This window comes from Rhinolophus sinicus, linkage group LG02 (assembly GCF_036562045.2).
Source record: "Rhinolophus sinicus isolate RSC01 linkage group LG02, ASM3656204v1, whole genome shotgun sequence".
Classification (NCBI taxonomy): domain Eukaryota; kingdom Metazoa; phylum Chordata; class Mammalia; order Chiroptera; family Rhinolophidae; genus Rhinolophus; species Rhinolophus sinicus.
This window is the reverse complement of record NC_133752.1, coordinates 176,695,634-176,718,007: the sequence shown is the minus strand read 5'-3', so window position 1 is coordinate 176,718,007 and position 22,374 is coordinate 176,695,634. Positions and strand designations below refer to the sequence as shown.

General features: G+C 35.0%; 1 protein-coding gene across 1 annotated transcript in view; it reads right to left on the bottom strand.

Annotated features, from left to right (window-relative positions):
- Positions 1-894: 894 nt before the first annotated feature.
- The window catches only part of CD163 (CD163 molecule), an 83,977-nt gene continuing 62,497 nt past the window's right edge, over positions 895-22,374 (bottom strand). Inside the window, exon 17 of the mRNA XM_074326099.1 lies at positions 895-1,132. Coding sequence (XP_074182200.1) covers positions 1,126-1,132 — 7 coding nt within the window. The 3' untranslated portion in view covers positions 895-1,125. The remainder of the gene's footprint in view (positions 1,133-22,374) is intronic.

Here is a 22,374-nt window from a genome sequence, read left to right as displayed (position 1 = left end):
GTCAGATGCACTGTTTCTGGGTCAATTCTACTACCCCATGGGCCCAAGACAAAAATGATTTTTGTTTAATTAGGCCTAATGAATGTCAAATGACCATCATGCTGTGACTGCAAAGAAACAAGAAGTATCTAACAGTAACAACAAAAAGTCAGCTGGGTAGAAAATATGATTAGAAAGGTAAAAAATCCTCAGCTAAATAAAGAAAAAATGTGAGACAGACATTAAGGGGACATGATTATTGGCTTCATAGTAGACTCCTCTCATTTTATTTCTGGTTGGTAAATGAAAGCCTTATAAAGATTCAGGATTTTTTTTCTTTTTCAATTAAAGTTTATTGGGGTGACAATGGTTAGTAAAGTTACATAGGTTTCAGGTATACGATTCTGTAATGCATCATTTATATGTCACATTGTGTGTTCACCACCCAGAGTCAGTTCTTCTTCCATCACCATATACTTGATCCCTTTACCCTCATCTACCACCCTCCTCCCCCTTTACCCTCTGGTAACCACTAAACTATTGTCTGTGTCAATGAGTTTTTGTTTCTTTCTTTGTTTGTCTTGTTCTTTTATTGTTTTCAGTTTTATATCCCACACATCAGTGAAATCATATGGTTTTTGACTTTTTCTGTCTGACTTATTTCACTTAGCACGATATTCTGCAGATCCATCCATGTTGTCATAAATGGCACTATTTCATCTTTTCTTATGGCAGAATAGTATTCCATTGTGTATATATGCCACGTCTTTATCCAATCATCTATCAAAGGACATTTCAGTTGTTTCCAGGACTTTTGATGGCAACAAGTATAAAGTCTGCTTTTTTTTTCCTTCCCTCAAACCACATATTACTTTTTGTCCCCAAGACTACCATAATCAGTACATACTTCACCTAGGAATACATTACAGTTTCCTGGGACATGGTGGGATTACAGATTACAAAGCAGTTACAACATTAATCCCCATTTTACAATGTGTCAGTCTGTACCTGGCAATCCAGTCTTCAGTGGTTAGAAAGAGCCTGCCCTCCTACTCCTTGGTCCTTTTTCTCAACATTTCTGTTCCTATGCCTCCTCTTCTTCTGTTCATTTTCATATAAACCAGTTAATCTGCTTTCACATTCTTTTCAGGACCTTTGAGTAAATAAATAAAATGGATGTCATTACAGTACTTGGAAATGAAATCAATTTTACACAAATTGCTTATCTCACCCTTGGTATCAATAAAACAAGTACTCATAATGTTATCACTTTAAAATTTTTTTTATTGAGGTATATAGGGGTCCAAAGTCATTTTTCCGAATGTGGTTATCCAGTATTCCCAACACTTATGGAAGAGGCTATCTTTCCCCATGGAATGTTCTTAGCTAACTTGTCAAACATTAGTTGACTGTATATACAAGGGTTTATTTCTGGGCTCTATTCTGTTCCAATGATCTATGTGTCCATTTTTATGCCAGTACCATACTTTTTAAATTATTATACTATTGTAATGCAGTCTGAAATCAGGGAGTATAATGCATTTGGCTTTGTTCTTCTTTCTCATAATTGTCTATTCTGTGTCTTTTGTGGTTCTATACAAATTTTAGAATTTTTTTTCTATTTCTGGGGAAAATGCCATTTGAATTTTGCTAGGGATTGTGTTGAATCTATAGATGGCTTTGGGCAGTAGGGACATTTTAACAATATTAATTCTTTCAATACATGAGCATGGAATATCTTTCCATTTGTGTTTTCTTTAATTTCTTTTACAAAAGTCTTGTATTTATTGTACAGATTATTTTACTTCCTTGGTAAGCTTATTCCTATTTGTTTTTATGCTATTATGAATGGGATAGTTTTATTTCTTTTTCAGATGTTTCATTGCTTGTGTATAGAAATGCAACCGGTTTCTGTATGTTGATTTTTACTGAATTCATTGATTAGCTCCAACAATGTTTTTGTTGAGTTTTTAGAATTTTCTATATATGTGATCATATAATCTGCAAGTAATTATAATTTTACTTCTTCCTTTCTGATTTGGATGCATTTTATTTCTTTGTCTTGCCTAACTGCTGTAGCTAGAACTTCCTGTATTATGTTGAATAAAAGAGATGAGAATGGGCATCCTTGTCTTGTCCCTGACCATAAAGGAAAAGCTTTCAAATTTTCACTATTGGGTATAATGTGAACCATGCGTTTGTTGTATCTGACCTTTATTATGTTGAGGTTTGTCACTTATACCCATTTTTTTCAAATTTTTTTTCTGTGTCTATTGAGATGATCATTATTTTTTTTCTTTTGTTCTATTAATGTGATGTACCACATTTATTAATTTGTGTATGTTAGCCATCCTTGCATCCTAGGGAAAAATCCCACTTGTTCATGATGACTATTCTTTTTTAATACATTATTAAATTCAATTTATTAATATTTTATTGAGAATTTTTGTATCTATATTCACCATGGATATTGATCTATCACCATGGATATCGGTTTTGTTTCTTGTAGTGGCTTTATCTGGCTTTGGTATCAGTGCAATGCTGGGCTAATAAAATGAGTTTGGGAGTTTCCCTCCTCTTCAATTTTTTTGGGAAGAATTTGAAGATTGGCATTCATTTTTTAAACATTTGGTAGAATTCTCCAGTAAACTATCTGGTTCTGGGGTTTTCTGTTTGGGGAAGTTTTTGATTACTGATTCAGTTTCTTTACTCATTACTGATCTGTTCAGATTTTCTCCTTTTTTTTTTTTTAATTTTTTAAAAATTTTATTTTATTAAATTTATTGGGGTGACAATTGTTAGTAAAATTACATAGATTTCAGGTGTACAATTCTGTATTACATCATCTATAAATCCCATTGTGTGTTCATCACCCAGAGTCAATTCTCCTTCCATCACCATATATTCGATCCCCCTTACCCTCATCTCCCACCCCCCACCCCCCACCCCCCTTACCCTCTGGCAACCACTAAACTATTATCTGTGTCTATGAGTTTCTGTTTCTCATTTGTTTGTCTTGTTCTTTTGTTGGTTTTGGTTTATATACCACATATCAGTGAAATCACATGGTTCTCTGCTTTTTCTGTCTGACTTATTTCACTCAGCATTACTCTCTCAAGATCCATCCATGTTGTCACAAATGTTCCTATATCATCTTTTCTTACCGCCGAATAGTATTCCATTGTGTATATATACCACAACTTCTTTATCCATTCATCTATCGAAGGACATTTTGGTTGTTTCCATGTCTTGGCCACTGTAAATAAAGCTGCAATGAATTTTGGAGCACACGTGTCTTTATGCATAAATGTTTTCAGATTTTTTGGATAGATCCCCAGGAGAGGGATTGTTGGGTCTTATGATAATTCTATTCGTAATTTTTTGAGGAACCTCCAACTGCCTTCCATAACGGCTGCACCAGTCTGCATTCCCACCAACAGTGTATGAGGGTTCCTTTTTCTCCACAGCCTCTCCAACACTTGTTACTATTTGTCTTGTTGATGATAGCCATTCTGACTGGGGTGAGGTGATATCTCATTGTGGTTTTTATTTGCATTTCTCTGATGATTAGTGATGTTGAGCATTTTTTCATATGTCTATTTGCCATTTGTATGTCCTCTTTGGAGAAATGTCTCTTCAAGTCCTCTGCCCATTTTACAATTGGGTTGTTTGTTTCTTTGTTGTTGAGTTGCATGAGTTCCTTGTATATTTTGGATGTTAGCCCCTTATCGGAGGAACTGTTTGCAAAAGTCTTCTCCCATTCAGTTGGTGGCCTCTTTATTTTGTCGATTGTTTCTTTTGCTGTGCAGAAGCTTGTAAGTTTCATATAGTCCCATTCATTTTTTTAAAAGTTTTTACTTCAATTGCCTTTGGAGTCAAATTCATAAAATGCTCTTTGAACCCAAGGTCCGTAAGTTTAGTACCTATGTTTTCTTCTATGCAGTTTATTGTTTCAGATCTTATGCTTTAGTCTTTGATCCATTTTGAGTTAATTTTGGTACATGGTGACAGATAGCAGTCCAGTTTCTTTCTTTTGCATGTGGCTTTCCAATTCTCCCAGCAACATTTATTGAAGAGGCTGTCTTTTCTCCATTGTATGTTTTTTGCTTCTTTGTCAAAAATTGCCTGTCCATATTTATGTGGGTTTATTTCTGAGTTCTCAATTATATTCCATTGGTCTACGTGTCTGTTTTTCTGCCAGTACCATGCTGTTTTGATTATTGTTGCCCTGTAGTACAAGTTAAAGTCAGGGAGTGTGATACTTCAGCATTGTTCTTTTTTCTTAAGATTGCTTTGGTTATTTGGGTTCTTTTGTGGTTCCAAACAAATCACATGATTTTTTGTTTTATTTCTTTAAAAAATACCATTGGAATTTTGATGGTGATTGCATTAAATCTGTATATTTCTTTGTGTAATATGGCCATTTTAACTATGTTAATTCTTCCAATCCATGAGCACGGAATGTTTTTCCATTTCTTTGTGTCTTCTTCAATTTCTTTTAAAAATGTCTTGTAGTTTTCAGCATATAGGTCTTTCACAAGAAGGATCTAATCTTGCACTCAATTTATTGCTCACCTGTCGCATCTTGAAGTTTTTGATAGTTTCTGAACAAGGGACTCTGCATTTTGTTTTGCAATGAACCCCACAAATTGTGTAGCCCAGAGAATAGTTCCTCATAGACAAGTGAAAGGGAAGTTTGGTCTCTTGTAGTCTTATTCTTATCTCCTGGGAAGATGAGTTTGAGTCCTTAATTGCCAATCCTTGTTGCAAATATAAATTTTGAGTGGGCCCATATTTCCCAATTACAACCAGAATTACTTTCCCAAGTCATTTTGCTATTTCTGAGTATCTTTAAGGGGAATGGGAATATTGGATTTCATGATAGGTACCTTCCTGCAGTTACAGCCATGCGTGTAGTTTTTTTGATGCTGTGACCATATTTTCCCAATCACAATAATCACGTATATTATCAAAAAACTCTTTTGGTTACTTCAAGATGTAATAAAGTAAGAAATACAGTTAAAATGGCAAAACACTGATAAGCTACATTCTATAGTTACTAATACTATATTAAGATTACTCTGATAAACGTGTTTTCACTGGGGCAGGTTTTGGGTCATGGGTGAGAAGTAGTCTGTATATTCTTAAGACCAGTGGCATGACTGATTTCATAATTTTCTGGGCCCAATGTAAAATGAAAACATGAGATTCCTTGTTCAAAAACAAGACTTTGAAGATGGTGACAGCAGAACATTAAACCAGTACAGGGCCCTTCTGAGTATGGAGTCCTGTGTAACTGCATAGGTTGCATATCCATGAAGCTGGTCCGGATTCACAGAATTTCAGAGCTGGAAGGCCCAATAAAACATCTGCTGCCATCGCCTGTGTAAGGGTGGTGGTATCCCTTGGGAGAAGAAAAACTGTAGCAGCTGAAGCAGCTGTACCCATTTGAGGATTTTCAGAAAAGGCTGGGATTATCCTTGTGGACATTTGGAAAATCAGGATCTGGCCCCTAAGTGACCTTATGGAATAGATGGTAATGGAGATGTACCTTTCTGTGATCAAATTCCTGTGATGTAGCCCAGTTTATTGGGAAAATTAGGATACTCACAATTTCTCCAATTTCATGTCCCTGCTGTTTGTATAGAGTGTGCAGTAGCTCTTCTCAGAGGTCTTTAGTTTTTACTACAGGTATAATATTTCCTAGAGAATGATCTGAGATCAACAGTTTGTATCTAATATGATTTTCCTGATGTGTTTTATATTGTGCAGAAATGATCTCAATCTGAGTCACCAGAGATGCTGTGTTTTCACTTTGCCCCTGATTCTGAGACCTGTAGAGGGCTCTGTTTAATCTCTGAGTTATAACCAGGCCCTGAATTTGCTATTGCAGATTGGTTTTCACATTCCTCAATGAAAGAAAACCTGGGAGAGGAGAAACTCCTAAAAGAACAATATGTTCAGAAAATATCACTGTTTATATCCAGATAGGATAATACTGACTTGTGCTCCATTTTCATATAAATTGTCCAGTAATAAATACATTGGTCTTTTCAGACCAGTTTTGTGTTATTGAGAAATCTTTGCAACTATCTAGAGACTTTAACACAATTGCTTTTACAGTGTTCGTACCATAGCCACTTTAACTCAAATATACATTTTGTTCTACTGGGTGAAACTCTAGATGAGTGATCCATGGTCAGACTGAGGGAGAGTCTGAGTCTAGATGCAGAGTTGAGATGTCTCTCCTCTCAAGATGACCTGACAGTAAAAACATGAATATTCCAGAAATATTCTATTCTAATTATTACATCATCTTTTCTTATATAATTTTGGCTCCTCCCACTATAGAATCCGGAATTTGATTTTATGGAAATAGATGTAAATGTGGCAGAATGTTTTCAGTAAAAACAAATATTAACACTTTTCAGAGGTATAATTGGAATAGGAAAGTACAGAATCACTTGGGGGCAGAATGATTTTATGTTAACTTTTTAACTTTGGTTGTGTAGATTCTTAGATCTCAACTAATTTCCAAACCCAATGCTGTCTTTTCATGGTTGAGTTACTGGGTGTAGCATATAACGTGTGCTGTACGGTTAATTAAAAATGAAGATTATTTTTTATGTCCTCAAGTACAGTGATCTTTTAAAATGTAAATCAATTCAAGGTACCCCATAATATATGGTTAGATTTTGGTTAGGAAAATAATTTTTGGTTCCATGTTCTCACTTCTTCTGGCTATAGAAAGAGATCAGGTCTTTTGGTGTGTAAGAGTAGAGCTGGAAGTTGGATCAGTATCAGGGGTAGTGATGATTCTTTAGGAGTTAAGCCATTCTCGTCCCCTCAGCATACTATGGCCATGGTGAACGTGGATATTCTTCTGAACTCATATCCTAGAAGATACTGGTGCATGAAATTTTGGAAAATAGCTCTATTGTAAGTGGTTATACTCTCCCTGGAAAATTACTCCTTATTCTACTATCTCTGAATTGCTTGTTTTGAAGTAACCCCCTAGATTCAAGCTATGAGTATAAGAAAATCAAATAACAAACAATTACATGTAAAAAAAATCTATATTTATGCCAAAATTCTATCCTAATATGTGCCTCTCAGTGGAAGGGGAAGGGAATGAAGAAGTCCTTTATTTATGACCTGCTGTGTTAAGGTCAATAGGATCACATATTATACAGAGTAGGTGAGACTTGCTAATCTTTTAAACTTCCTAAAAAAAATCATTAGAGTTCATACATCTTCTGAGAAAAAGTATACCATCTACATATACCATGTCCAAGTTCTCAAGTCCTTTGAATAATAAGAAATAAGGTGGTTTGAATTATTACCCCTATGCACTGTCCCTAGTATTTCTAATGGTTCCTGAGTGCATTTGGGCTATAATACTTCTAACTACTACTTCCTGAAAGTGTGAAAGTGTGCTTTTGTTAAATTCTCAATCTGTTTTCTTCCTTTTCCCCCTTATGCCTCCTATCTCTTCTTTGCCCCATTTCACTGAATGTGTGGACATTTTGCTGCTTCTTCCTACTCCAAACTATTTCTATGAAAAGCTTATTTTATGCAGTCAACATTTACTGAAGTTTAGTGTTAAAGGGGGCTGAGGAAGGAATATAGCCTGGTGCAAGGTATAAATAATTAGTAAATTTGACCTAATCCTAATATCCCACTGTTGTTTTCTCTCAGCCTTCTGCCCGAGGAATTTGTTTGTTTGTTTGTTTCTCTTTCCATTTTAATCCTAACTGTCACCATTGCTTAGTATACACTTTTCTCTCTATTGACCTTTCCGAATTTCTCTCTTACAAGTTTTGAAATGCCCCCCATAAGATCTCTTGAAATTGACCTTCCCGCTTCAGGTATAAGGCGGTAAGGGGAGAGTAAGCCAACAAGACATTCTTCCTCCAACTATGATTAACATAGAAGAATTTTATCCACTTGAGAGTGTATTTGAGTCATGGGCAGGAAATTAGAGAAAAGGTTTATCCATCTAGTAGTCACTGCCTTGACAGCTTTTGGTCCCCTGATTCTCATATGTAAGGTATCTTTGTGTACAAGTTGACCCCACTAAACAGGATTTGTGCATTCTGCCTATTTGGAGTTTAAGCCAATCTTGTGTTTTGTTCTAGCAGGGACTGACTAAATTTGTGTATAGAAACATGACAGAATTTAGCATAGAAGCAAATTAGTCTGGTTAGTAGGCACTCACAGGAATCTTGTGCATATAGCAAACTCACTGTAAAGAATATGAACTTAATTATAATCTTTGAGCACTGGCAGAGCTCTTATAATAAAATACACACATAGAACGTTGACTTTTACTACTAGCACCCACAACCCACCCCCTTTTCCTGAAGGCAAAAGCAACTGTTATTTTTTTTTTTTTTTTGATATAGCAAAATTTTCCTTCCTGTTACATACCACTGTGGTTATAATCACAAATGGGCCTAATGATGAACAGAAACACTTCCTGCATCTTTAGTAATATCTGATTAACAGTAATGTCAGAGGCCTTGCTGATGTCTATTTGTCAGAAATTTGTGGTGTACTTGGTGTATCTTAGATTGCTCTAAAAGATCTACAGAATCTGTAGAATTTCCTAAAATAGCAGTCTCATCAACCTAGATCAATCATAGAGATAAAGTTGTAATTGATATTAAATATTTGAAGTTGATGTATTAATTGATAATATTTTAAAGTTTGGCTCAAAAATGACACATATTTATATTATGTTCTCAAAATACTTCTTTTTTCAATGGGATAATTTGTTTTGTATGTGATGACACCCTATTCTTGGCAAAATGATGAACCAAAAGGGGCTGCCAACTACCGAAACCAAATCTAGAGAAATATTAGAGATAAAAGGGAAATAAGTTTCCAAAAAATTAATCATCTTAGAGTGAGACCATTCCCTAAGTAGACTGAAACTTAGATTGATCTGGTGAGTGAAGCTGGGCAGAGGTTGGTAAAGGGCTGCAACCTGGGAAGAGAACTGTAAGAGGAGAAAATGATAGTGTAGCCTGGAGGAACATTTTGATCTTGCATTTCCCCCAATTTATTTTATCACTAGTTTTATAGCTACAGGAATCTATGGCAGTAATCTAAGTTGCTCACTGTGTCCATGAATAATATGAGGTAAATTCGAAAGTGCTACTAAGCTGAGAAGTTAAAGAAAACAATTAAGAATAAATAACAGGATAAATGCAGATAAAGACTCACGAAGAACTGGAAAATCTAAATAGACTGAGCAACAGTAAGGAAATTAAAACAGTCATCCAAAACCTCCCCAAAAACAAAAGTCTAGGACCAGATGGCTTCACTAGTGAATTATACAAAACATTCAAAGATGATTCAATACTTGTCCTCAAACTTTTCCAAAAAAATTGAAGAAGAGACAACACTTCCTAACTCATTTTATGAGGCCAGCATTACCCCGATACCAAAACCTGGTAAGGATAACACACAGAAAAGAAAACTACAGACCACTATCTCTGATGAATACAGATGTAAAAATCCTAAACAAAATACTAGCAAATCAAATACAACAATACATTTAAAAGATTTTACATCATGATCAAGTGGGGTTCATTTTAGGGGTGCAAGGATGGTTCAACATATGCAAATCAATCAATGTGATACACCACATAAACAAAATAAAAGATAAAATGATATGATCATATCAATAAATACAAAAAAAATTTGACAAGATACAACATTCATTTATGATTAAAACACTTAATAAAATGAGTATAGAAGGAAAGTACCTCAACATAATAAAGGCCATATATGACAAACCCTCAGCTCATATCACACTTAATGATGAGAAACTGAAAGCTTTTCCTCTAAAATCAGGAAGAAGATAGGGATGCCCTCTGTCACCACTGTTTTTCAACATAGTATTGGAAGTCCTAGCCAGAGCAATCAGGTAAGAGAAAGCAATAAAAGGCTTCCCAATTGGAAATGAAAAAGTTAAATTGTCCCTTTTTGCAGATGATTTTTTTTTATAAAGAAAACCCTAAAGTCTCCACCAAAAAAAACTATTAGAAACAATAAACAAGTACAGTAAAGTTGCAGGATACAAAATCAATGTACAAAAATCCTTTGCATTACCATATACCAACAATGAAATTTTAGAAAACAAAATGAAAAAAAAATTATTTTTGCAACTGCAACAAAAAGAATAAAATACCTAGGAATAAATTTAACAAAGGATGTGAAGGACCTATACGCTGAAAACTATTTGACATTATTAAAAGGAATTGAAGAAGAAACAAAGAAATGGAAAGATATTTCATGTTAATGGATTGAAAGAATCAATATAGTTAAGATTGCCATATTATCCAAAGAAATATACAGATTTAATGCAATCCTTATCAAAATCTCAATGGCATTTTTCATAGACAAAGAAAAAAAATCATCAGATTTGTATGGAATCACAAAAGACCCCAAATAGCCAAAGCAATTCTGATGGAAAAAAACCCAAAAACCGAAAAATGAAGGCTGGAAATATAATGCTTCCTGACTTCAAATTATACTATGAAGTGACAATAATCAAAACAGTATGGTATTGGCAAAAAACCAGATGTACCAAGCAATAGAACAGAACTGAGAACCCAGAAATAAACCCACATATATATGGGCAGATAATTTTCAACAAATGAGCCAAAAGCATACAATGGAGAAAAGAAAGTCTCTTCAATAAATGGTGATGGGAAAATTGGAAAGATACATGCAAAAGAATGAAACTGGACTGCTATCTATCACTATATGCCAAAATTAACTCAAAATGGATAAAAGACTTAAACATAAGACATGAAACAATAAATCGTATGGAAGCAAGCATAGGTACTAAACTTATGGGTTCAAAGAAGATTTTATGAATTTGGCCTCAGAGGCAAGGGAGGGAAGTAAAAGCAAAAATAAATAATTGATAATACATCAAACTAAAAGCTTCTGCACAGCAAGGATACTGTCAACAAAACAAAGAGTCGATCAAACCAGTGGGAGAAGATATTGGCAAACAATGTCTACGACATGGGGCTAATATCCAAAATATATAAAGAACACATAAAACTCAACAACAATAAAAACAAACCATCTAATTAAAAAATGGGCAGAGGACCTGAACAGACACTTCTCTCAAGAAAACATACAAACAGCCAGCAGATATATGAAAAGATGCTCAACTTCACTATCTATTAGGGAAATGCAAATCAAAACCACAATGAGATATCACCTCACACCTGTTAGAATGGCTATTCTCAACAAGACAAGTAATAACAAGTACTGGAGAGGCTGTGGAGTAAAAGGAACCCTTATACACTGCTGGTGGGAAGGTAAATTGGTATAGCCACTGTGGAAAACAGTATGGAGATTCTTCAAAAATCAAGAATAGAATTACCATATGAACTAGCAATCCCTATTCTGGGTATCTACCTCCAAAATTCTGAAAACATTTATCTGTAAAGATATGTATACCCCTATGTTCACTGCATTATTCATGGTGGCAAAGACATGGAAACAACCAAAGTGTCCTTTGATAGATGAGTAGGTAAAGAAGATGTGGTACATATAAAAAATGGAATATAACTCAGCCATAAGAAAAGATGAAATACTGCCATTTGTGATAATATGGTCGGATCCTAAGATTATCATGCTAAGTGAAATAAGTCAGACAGAAAAAGCCAAGAACCATATGACTTCACTCATATGTGAGATATAAAACTGAAAGCAACAAACGAACAAGACAAACAAACAAACAAACAAACAAACAAAAACTCATAGATACAGATACTTTAGCAGTTACCAGAGGGTAAGGGGGACGGGGGTTAGTAGAAGAGGGTAAAGGGGTCAAATATATGGTGATGAAAGAAGAACTGACTCTGGGTGGTGAACACAAAATGCAACATATAGATGATGTATTATAGAATTGTGCACTTGAAACCTATGTAATTTTACTAACCAATGTCACCCCAATAAATGTAATAAAAATTTTTTAAAAGATGATTTTAGAAATCTAAAGAGCTGTGAAAGGTGCCTCACTTCTTTTCTATCTGCTTTGCAATGTTTAAGAGGTCTTAAATAGAAGTAAAATGCTGCACGATTAAAAACGGAACAAATTAGTAAGTTGGAATATAAATTTGAATAACTTTTAAGAAGGCAAGTGAAGACAAAGATGAAAGATGTAGGAAATATAAAATGCTAAGGTATATAGAGCACAGAAGAAAAGCACCAGCATATACGTAGTATGTAGGAGGTCCCAGAAGTAAAAAGCATAAAACTAGAGAGGAATGAAGAGTTGAAGAACCAATAGAAATTTCATAGAATTTAAAAAAGTATGTAAGGTCTCATTTTGGAAAAATTTGTAGATTCCCGCTTAAATAAGACAAGGAAAAATGTTCACATCCAGACAAACTATAGAGAAATTAACAAAATACCATAGTAAATATCCAGAAAAAAGTGCACATCATCTGCCAAGATATAAGAATCAGATTGACTCTAAACTTTTTACTAGCAATATTACTTATAAAAAGACAAAAGTAATACCTTAAAAGAAAGAAAACTATTGTATTTGGAATTGTATGTAGAGCAAAAATATCATCTCTAAGTGAGAGAGAAATACATTACATGAACCACAGCTATATAAAATACAAATATATATAGTGCTGCTGTTAACATAAGAAGAAACAGTGTAATTGAATTCAACAATAAGTATAATGGAATTGAAGTGTTATTCAAAGATCAATCTTCTCAGTAAATCAAAGGCAAAATGGTTTTATTGGTAAGTTTCATCAAACTCTCAAGCAATGATTACTATTTTATACAAAAAAAGAAGAAGCTGTAGAAAACAGAGGGGAAAAGTCCCAGCTCATTACAAAAGCCTCGTATAATACTAATTTTACCATTTCATAGAGTTATAAATTCACAGAGTAAATTTCACAAATAGTAAGTATACAACTCAAGAATTATTACATAGCTATACACCCATATATGCATATGATAGATGAAGAATATTTTCTGTGCCACAGAGGGCTCTCTCGTGCCTGCTTCCCCTGTCTATCACTACATTGATCTCTTACCATCAGAGGTTAGTTTTGCCTGTTTTTGAGCTGTTTGAACAGTGAGAATTCTTTCTTGCCTGGCTTCTTTTACAAAATGGTGTATCTGTGAGATTCAAGTATGTTGCTACATGTAGCAGTATTTCTTTTAAATTGCTGTCTAATATTCTAATGTAAGACTATATCACAATTCGTTAATTTATTCTACTGTATTTTAGACATTGAATTACTTCTAGGTTTTGGCTATTGTAAGTAGAGCTGATGTGAGGGACAGTAAGGAAGCAAAACAATGAATTTATCTATTTACCCAGACACTTAAATACAGATATTTATATTAGCCAAGTATTACCCAAAATTGTTGAAAGCTTTTCTTAGGAATACACTCAGAAGAGGAAGTGCTAGGTTATAGGGTGTAGTATGTGTATATTTTGTAGATCTCAACAAACCATTTTTTAAAGTGGTTAATAAATTTGTACACCTGCTGGTTTGTTATTGTTGGGCCTTTTATGTTCACTCCACTGGAAATATGTTCTTTCACAAGTGTCCATAGGAGTTTTCCAGAGGGTACATGATGTGTGAGATCATAATAGACTAAATGGAGAAGAAAATATGAGAATCTAGCTGTCTTTTGTTAGATCAGACAATAAAGAAGTTTGTAAAAATGTAAAACAATGCTACTCATAATTTTTGTTTTGAAAAATATAGTTATTTTAAAATTAAAATGTGATATTTATGTCAACATGTAATGAGGTTATTATTATTTCTAAATGAATTAATAATTAAATATTTAAAAGTTTCTCTATTTTAATTTCTAATATAAATATTGACAGAAGTAACCCACATTAATAAAGCTTTTGGGTGTTCTCAATAATTTTTAAGCATGTAAAGGGGTCCTGGGACCAAAACATTTATAGAATTGGAATCTCAACCTATTATTTTTTGAAGAATTTTGTAATAAAATTCATTTTGTAGAGCAGTTTTAGTTTCACAGCAAAATTGAATAAGAGGTACAGACATTGATTGAATTTTCAAATGTTAACTCACTCTTGCATGCCTGGAATAAAACTTTACTTGATCATGATATATTATCTTTCATGACTACTGCTGGATCTATTTAGTGACTATTTTGCTTAGCCTTTTACAACTATGGTCATACAAGTGTTTGATAGTATTCCTTTCTTATAAAATTTTTCTCAGTTTTTATATCAAGGTTATGCTGGCCTCATAAAACATGTTCTATACCATGGAATGGTTTATTTAAAAGTACTTTATTTGTGTGATTTAAATACTTGGGAAAAATGGTTGGTGAAGCCATTTGAGCCTGGAGTTTACTTTGTGGAAATGTTTTTAATGATGGGTTCATTTTTTAAAATAAACAATTCACCTTTTCTGATTCTTCTGGTACCAGTTTTGGTAATGTATTTTTGAGAAATTGCTCATTTCATCTATACTGATGTAATGTTTATTATATCCTCATCATTTTAACATTTGTAGAAATTTGTAGTGGTGTACACTTTTTCGTTCCTGATATTACAATTTTGTGCTTTCTTATATCCTGTACCTGTTTTGCTAGAGATTTTTCAGTTTCATTAATCTTTTCAAAGAACCAGGTTTTAGGTTTAATGATTTACTCTATTATAAATTTGTTTTGTATTCTAACCCACTTTTTCTCCGTATCTTTTTCATTCTTTTACTTTCTTTAGATTCACTTTGCTGTGATGTAAGACAATGTAATTATGTCTATAACTTTATTTCTATATGATACTTTATTTAGTCATCCCACAAATTTTATGTTTGCATTTTTGTTGTTCAGTTCAAAATATTTTATAATTTTTATTGTGATTTCTCTACTTTAGTCAGATAATATATCTGAATGATTTCAATTAATTGAAATGACTAAGGCTTTTTTGTGATCCTAAAAAATTAAACTTACATTTACCATATTACCCAGCAACTCCTGAACATTTATTGCACAGAAATAAAAACTTATATCTATACAAAAATCTGTATATGGTTGCTCATATCAGCTTTATTTGTAATAGCCAAAAACTGGAAACAACCAAAACATGTTACCTTTGCAACTTCCTGTGAATCTATAATTATTTCAAAACAAAAAAGTTTTTAAAAAGACAATTTATGTCTAATGATATATTATGTGTGTGTATGAATACAAATTGTAACCCAATTTCTGGAAGCTAAATTCATATTCAAGAAAGCCTAAGAATTTTCTACACGAACGATGGGTGGTTTATTCTCTTACGTTTGTCTAACTGGATAACTCATCATGGTGAATTTCCCAAATATTTATAAGAAAGCCATCCTTTATGCTAATTATGCCATAGAATAAAACTAGAAACCCTCAATTGCCATTCCCTTGTTGAGGAAAATTCTAGATTTCTGAGTAAGATAACAGTGTAAAAGTTTCTAATGCTCATCCCCTGCCAGTGATATTAGTTTGCACAACTATCCACACACACAAAATACCTTCAAAAAAGCTAAGGATTGCAGGTGAGGGATTACAGCATAGTGTATGGGTGTAACCCACAAACTAGGTAGAGCACAGAAATAAGAAAAGACATATTGAAGAGGATAGGAAAGACATTTTCACATTACCCCTGCCACTCCTCCCCCATGCTGAGCAGCCCAACATGGAAAGAGACACCCTCCCCATGGAGGATAGAAAATAAAGTATGCTTCTGGAGATGGTACGCAACAAGATTTGGAAGATGGCAAAGACTATGGATGCATATTAGCATCTTGTCGTTGGGTCTGCACTCGTCACCTTAGAAAATGTTGACTTCTGACCAGGAATTAAGGTCATTGTGTGCACCAGGGATTGGTGGTGGGACAGTGTTCCCTGTGCCAGTGGGCTGATAATCCCTAGAGAAAGTGACTTGAAGCATGAGACAGCTTCTGCTGTCAGGTTCTCTTTTGGATGGGGAAGGATCTATTGATCTACGAGTAAGTTGTTTGAAAAACATTACATGTGTTTGTGTAGTAGGTTAGGAATGAGGAGATATTCAGAGAATGGTGATAGTCAGAGCAACCCCACTAAAGTTCTGTTTAGTTCAGAAGACAGCATAACCTCCATTTTGGAAAAGAATCTGTTCCCTCCGCATTTTCATATGTGACTGGGGAGATATTCCCACAATCCATGACACACATTCCTGGCATGACTAAGCACACAAAGACAGAGTTTTCCTTAGCTTCTAAGAATGAATCTAAAATCTCTCTTCAGGAAAATCTGTTCTTTTCTGGTTCTTCAACTTAGACATCATTCTGTTCAATAAGAGTGGCTCTAGGGTGACGAAATCTAGGAAAATAGTTCTTTCATTCTGTGAATGGACATGGTTCTGATGCAGTGAGATGCACATTCTAAATATCTGTGCAGTAATCTACCCTCTTACTGATCTGGCCTTCTGGTTTAGCATTTTTGGTTCAATGGAGCTGTGGTAGAAGTAAAGCTCCCTGAGTTTACTTGTTCCTGTAGACCATATATGGAATGAGGCTTGACCAATCCCCACCCGGACCTTTACCACTCTTAGTGTGCCTGAAGCTGTGACTTCATCACTCTGATTACCTAGGAGATGAGAGAGCTGGGGCAGAGAATTCCACATCCTCTCTCAGATCTCAATGGCGGCAGTTGAACCAGGGGCCAGTTTATTCCCAAATGTTCCTTGGCTGTATGCCCTCTTTGCTATGCTCTTTGTATTTTTTCTTTTTGTTATGTTCTCTCCCTTTTTACTTGAGATAGACCAACATATAAAGAAATGTAAGTGCCATGGTGGGACTTAGGGCACAGGGGAACTATAATGAGAGAATGGGTGTATGAAGGTAGGAGATAGTATACAACATAATGTGGGGAACATGAAAACAATGTCGGCTCTTTTCTAATCTCTAAGGTCTTGATCTAAGTTACTTGAAAAATGTTAGATGGGTCTGTGTAGTAGGTGTGACTCAGGGCTAACAGGTCTTAGAAATCACGATCTTACATATGATAGAAGTACCTGGGGAAGACAGGTATACCATTCTTGGTATACCCATGGGTCATGAAGAAGTATCTGGGCCCTCCCTGAACTGACATAATACCTGGGTATAAGAATAAATGGAACCCTGTAGAATCTGGAAATATATGAAGGAATTTCCAGATGACTGTCTTTGACCCTGTGTGCTTTCTCTTAGTCTTGATGAGATGCAGGCACTGTCTGTGTAATGCTGTGCATAAGAATAAAGAAAACAATGAGATAAGGATGGACCATCTGGGAAGACCAGGTGAGTATTCTTTGCCCTTAACCTCTGGTTCATATGGCTAGAAGCTGGCAGCTCTAGTTGCTCCCATGGTTTATGGGCAAGATAGCTGAGAACCCCATACTCAAATATGGTCTCAGTGAGACAGCCCCTTCATGTTGTGTTTAGCATGACTGCTGAGTCCTCTCTAAGGAGAACACTTTCCAAGCAGAATTTTGGCTTTGAGTCCTCACTGACTCCATAATAAGCACAGATTTATTATCTAAGGCCTATTGCAGCTTGAAAAGTTTCTCTTTTCTCTTCCTTTCAAGGTTCCCTTGCAAATGACTCAGTGACTAAACCCAGCTTCTCATGTTAGACAATGAAAAATAAGGTGACTCTTCTCCAGGCACTTGTTATAATGTTGCCTTTGTGATAGAAATAAGTGCAGAAAGAGAGATGAGATCATCATACAAATAGCCTGGGGAAACTGAAAGCCTGTTTTTCTGGGGAGGATTTTACCTGTTAACTATAATTTCTGCAGATTGTGTATGTGAGGTGACTTGCCTCTTCAGTTAAAGTAAGGTCTGCCCTCCTTTTTGATGTTCTGTGGCTCCCTTGTGACATCACGGGAAGGGGACATGCTGGATTCTTGGGTTCTCTATGCCCACAACATCATCACCTCTTTATGAATATATGATACAGATACTCTGACCAAGTTTTCCTCACATAAAATTTAAATGCCTAGTCTAAAAGGTTATCATTATCGTGTTGCTTTGAGGTAGGTAAAATAAGGTATATCATGATTTTGTTGTAAACAATCAGAATGTCTAGCCATTATATAAATAAGGTATAATGCCAAATATAATGCCATAATATAATCAAGAATATGCAATTTATTTTTAGACTATATAATTTATTATTGTAGTTGGAAAAATTAAATGAATTGCTCCAAATTTTACATGAAGTCACTGTAACTCTCAGTCATTTGTACAAAAATGTCTCCACTTTCCCAATTCATGTTATACTTCACCTCTTCTACTGCTTTTGAGATCCTCATTTGCCGTTAGAACCCCAAATCAGAACAATACCACAAGAGATGATTTCAAAGGGGTCAATGGGTCACTTCATCTGAAACTTTTCCTATTCCAGCAATGAGAATAATTTCTCCCTCCTGAAGGGGTAAAGAGACTCACAGGTTTATCATCTAGGGCCTCTTGTAAGTGACCAAGGATAGTTGATTTTTTTCTGAGAGTTCAGAATCTGAGTGGGCTGCTATCTCTCTCATATGTCACCTTTGCCCTTTTCAAAGCATTTCTGTCATTTCTCTGTATCCTCCCAGAGGCTGGGTAAATCTTGGGTTCTGTGGTTATCCCTTCCTCCTGTCCCCATTCTCGGTCACTGATGCAGGTATATTGTGCTACAATGACCATATTTCTCAAATTTGAATATTAGTTCTTTGGACTGTCAAATGATTTTTGCACTAATTCTGCATTTGAACAAAAATGTGAGGAGTCTAGCAAGATGCTAAAATATGAACATTTTGTGACATTTTCTACCTTATGATCACCATTGCCCCTAATATACTAGACTGACATTTTTTTTTAAAATTAAAGTTTATTGGGGTGACAATTGTTAGTAAAGTTACATAGATTTCAGGTGTACAATTCTGTATTACATCATCTATATATCACATTGTGTGTTCACCACCCAGAGTCAGTTCTCCTTCCATCACCATGTATTTGATCCCCTTTACCCTCATCTACCATCCCCCACACTCCTTACCCTCTGATAACCACTAAACTATTGTCTGTTAGACTGACTTTTCTTACAGATAGACATATAGCTTCTCAGGTTAGGTGGGGAGAGCATTATCCCAGATTTTCTTGTAAACTCATAGGAGCTTAAAGATAGAAGTATTAGAGTTGATGTGGGAAATATCAGCTATAATATTTTTGATTAGCAGATGAGAACACTGTTTTCCTTTTGCCATGTAAGGTGAAAGCTGTGGGCCCTTTGGTGAGGGTTGACTTTTATAGCTCATGTAACAACTCCCATGATATAACAACTATTATAAAAGTTGGGATTATCTGCATAGTTATTTTGGGAATCAGGACAATGTCACAAAAAAAAGGTTGGTCTGTCATTGAGGAATGAATGTTTTTGAGCTTAAAATATTTCTTGTATATTCATCTTGAGAAATAGTAATCTCTTGTGACAAGTATTTCCCAGACTATTGGTTGAGAGTCATATAGTCCTGTCCTGATGGGATTGTTCTGAGTGTTTAATCTTGCACAGAAATTTTTACTATTTCTATCTCTTCCATTGTTTGTTTCTGCTGTCTAAAATGGGAGTTGTCATTCTGCTGGGTCACAGGTATAATCAAGTAATTTTCTTCTTGTTTCAGGCTGTCCCCTGGAGTCACCAAGGAGAGAACCTCTAGTTGGAGAGATAGATATACAAGTGATGGTGGAAAGAAGGAAGAGAGAAGGAGAAGGGAGAGAAGGAGGAAGACAGAGAAAGAGGAAGGAGTGGAGGAAAGCGAAGGAGTGGAAGAGAGAGGAGGGAAAGGGAAGCGTATCTGGGTGGGAGACATAGAATAGGTTGTTTTGAGATGGAAGGAACTCCTGTCTGTAGAAATGTTAAAGCAATGTCTCTGGTGCTACCTATCAGAACAGTTATGTGAGGGATTTCTGTGTAGAATGAGAAATTGAAATAGTCTAGAAAAGTCCCTACATTGTCTAATATAATTTGTGATAAAGAACTGTGGAAATCCCATTTCATTTTGAAGTTTGTAAAGTTGTAGGATGTCTATTAAGATGATATTCAAATTGCCATGAGATATTGGTCTTTTGTGTCTGCATCTGTTTCTTTGGAGTATGTGTCACTTTGTATGTTTGTATATCTGTTTTTCTTTTTTTTAAAATTAGTTTCAGGTACACAAGAAAAAATAATACTTAGACATTTATCATTTATATCCCTCACACTGTGTGAACCCCCCTCCCCCCATACACTATCCCTCTGACATCGCAGAGCCATTACATTTCCACTGTCTCTATTTCTAATGCTGTACTCCACTTCTTGTAAGTATATACACACACACACACACACACACACACACACACACACACACACACATATATATATATATAAAATTATAGTTGGCATTCATTATTGTTCAGCTTCAGGTGTACAGTGCAGGGATCAGGCATCTACATCGTACCTGAGGTGGTCTCCCAAATGGGACAAGTGTCCATTGGATACCCTACAAAATCTTTACATTATTGATTACATTCCCCAACTTAATTTTCAAAACCCCGTGGCCATCTTGTGGTTACCGATTGTTTTCTAATCCCTTCACCTTCCCCATTATCCCCACCCCCTGCCCATCTAGCAACCCTCAGTTTTTCCTCTATGTCTCCAAAACTGTTCTGATTAGTTCATTCACTTATTCTTTTCTTTAGATTCCACATATAAGTGAGATCATATGGTATTTGTCTTTCTCTGTCTGACTTATTTCACTTAACATAATGTTCTCTAGGTCCACCCATGTTGTTGCAAATCGTAAGATTTCTTTCTTCTTTATGGCGCATAATACTCCATTATATAAATGTACCACAGTTTCTTAATCCAGTCATCTACCAATGGGCATTTCGGTTATTTCCACGTCTTGGCTATTGTGTATAGTGCTTCAATAAACATAGGAGTGCATAAAAATTTTTGAATTAGAGTTTTGGATTTTTCCGGATAGATACCCAGGAGTGGAATTGCTGGGTCATAAGGTAGTTCCATTTCCAGTTTTTTAGATACCTCCATACTGTTTTCCATAGTGGCTGCACCAATCTGCATTCCCACCAACAGTGCACAAGCGTTCCCTTTTCTCCACATCCGCGCCAGCACTTGTTTGTTGATTTATTGATGATAGCCATTTTGACAGGTGAGGTGGTATCTCATTGTGGTTTTCATTTGCATTTCTCTGATGGTTAGTGAGGTTGAGCAGTTTTCTATATGTCTGTTTGCCATCTGTATGTCCTTTTTAGAAAAATGTCTCTTCATGTCCTCTGCCCATTTTTTTGATTAGGTTGTTTGTTTTTTGGAGTTGAGTTGAGTGAGTTTTTTATAAATTTGTGATATTAACCCTTATCAGATATATCATTGGCAAATATCTTTTCCCATTCAGTAGGATCCTTTTTGTTTTATTGATGGTTTCCTTTGCTGTAAAAAACTTTTTAGTTTGATGTAATCCCACATGTTTATTTTTTCTCTTACTTCCCTCATGCAAGGGATATATCAGTAAAAATCTTACTCGGTAATGTCTGTGAAGTTTCTTCCTATATTTTCTTCTAGGAATTCTATGGTTTCAGATCTTACATTTAAGTCTTTAAGCCATTTTGAATTTATTTTTGTATATTGTGTAAGGAGGTGATCCAGCTTCATTTTTTTGCATGTGCCTGTCCAGGTTTCCCAGCACCATTTATTGAATAGACTGTCTTTACTCCACCGTACATTCTTGCTTCCATTGTCGTAGATTAAATGGCCATATAGGCATGGATTTATTTCTGGACTCTCTATTCTGTTCCATTGATCTATGTGTCTGTTTTTATGCCAGTACCATGCTGTTTTGATTACTGTAAACTTGTAGTATAATTTGATGTCAGATGTTATACCTCCCATTTTGTTCTTATTTCTCAAGATTGCCAAGGCTATCCGTGGTCTTTTATGGTCCCATATAAATTTTAGGATTATATGTTCTATTTCTGTGAAAAACGTCGTTGGTAGTTTGATAAGAATTGCATTGAATATGTATATTGCCTTAGGCAGTATGGACATTTTAACTATATTCTATCCATGAACATGGTATGTGTTTCCATCTATTTGTATCTTCTTTCATTTCTTTCTTCAGTGTCTTATAATTTTCTGAGTACAGATCTTTTACTTCTTTGGTTAAATTTATTCCCAGGTATTTTATAGTCTCTGGAGCAATTGTAAATGGGATTGTTTTTTAATTTCTCCTTCTGATGTTTTATTATTGGTATATACAAATGCAACTGATTTCTGAATATTAATTTTGTATCCTGCTACTTTACTAAATTCATCTATC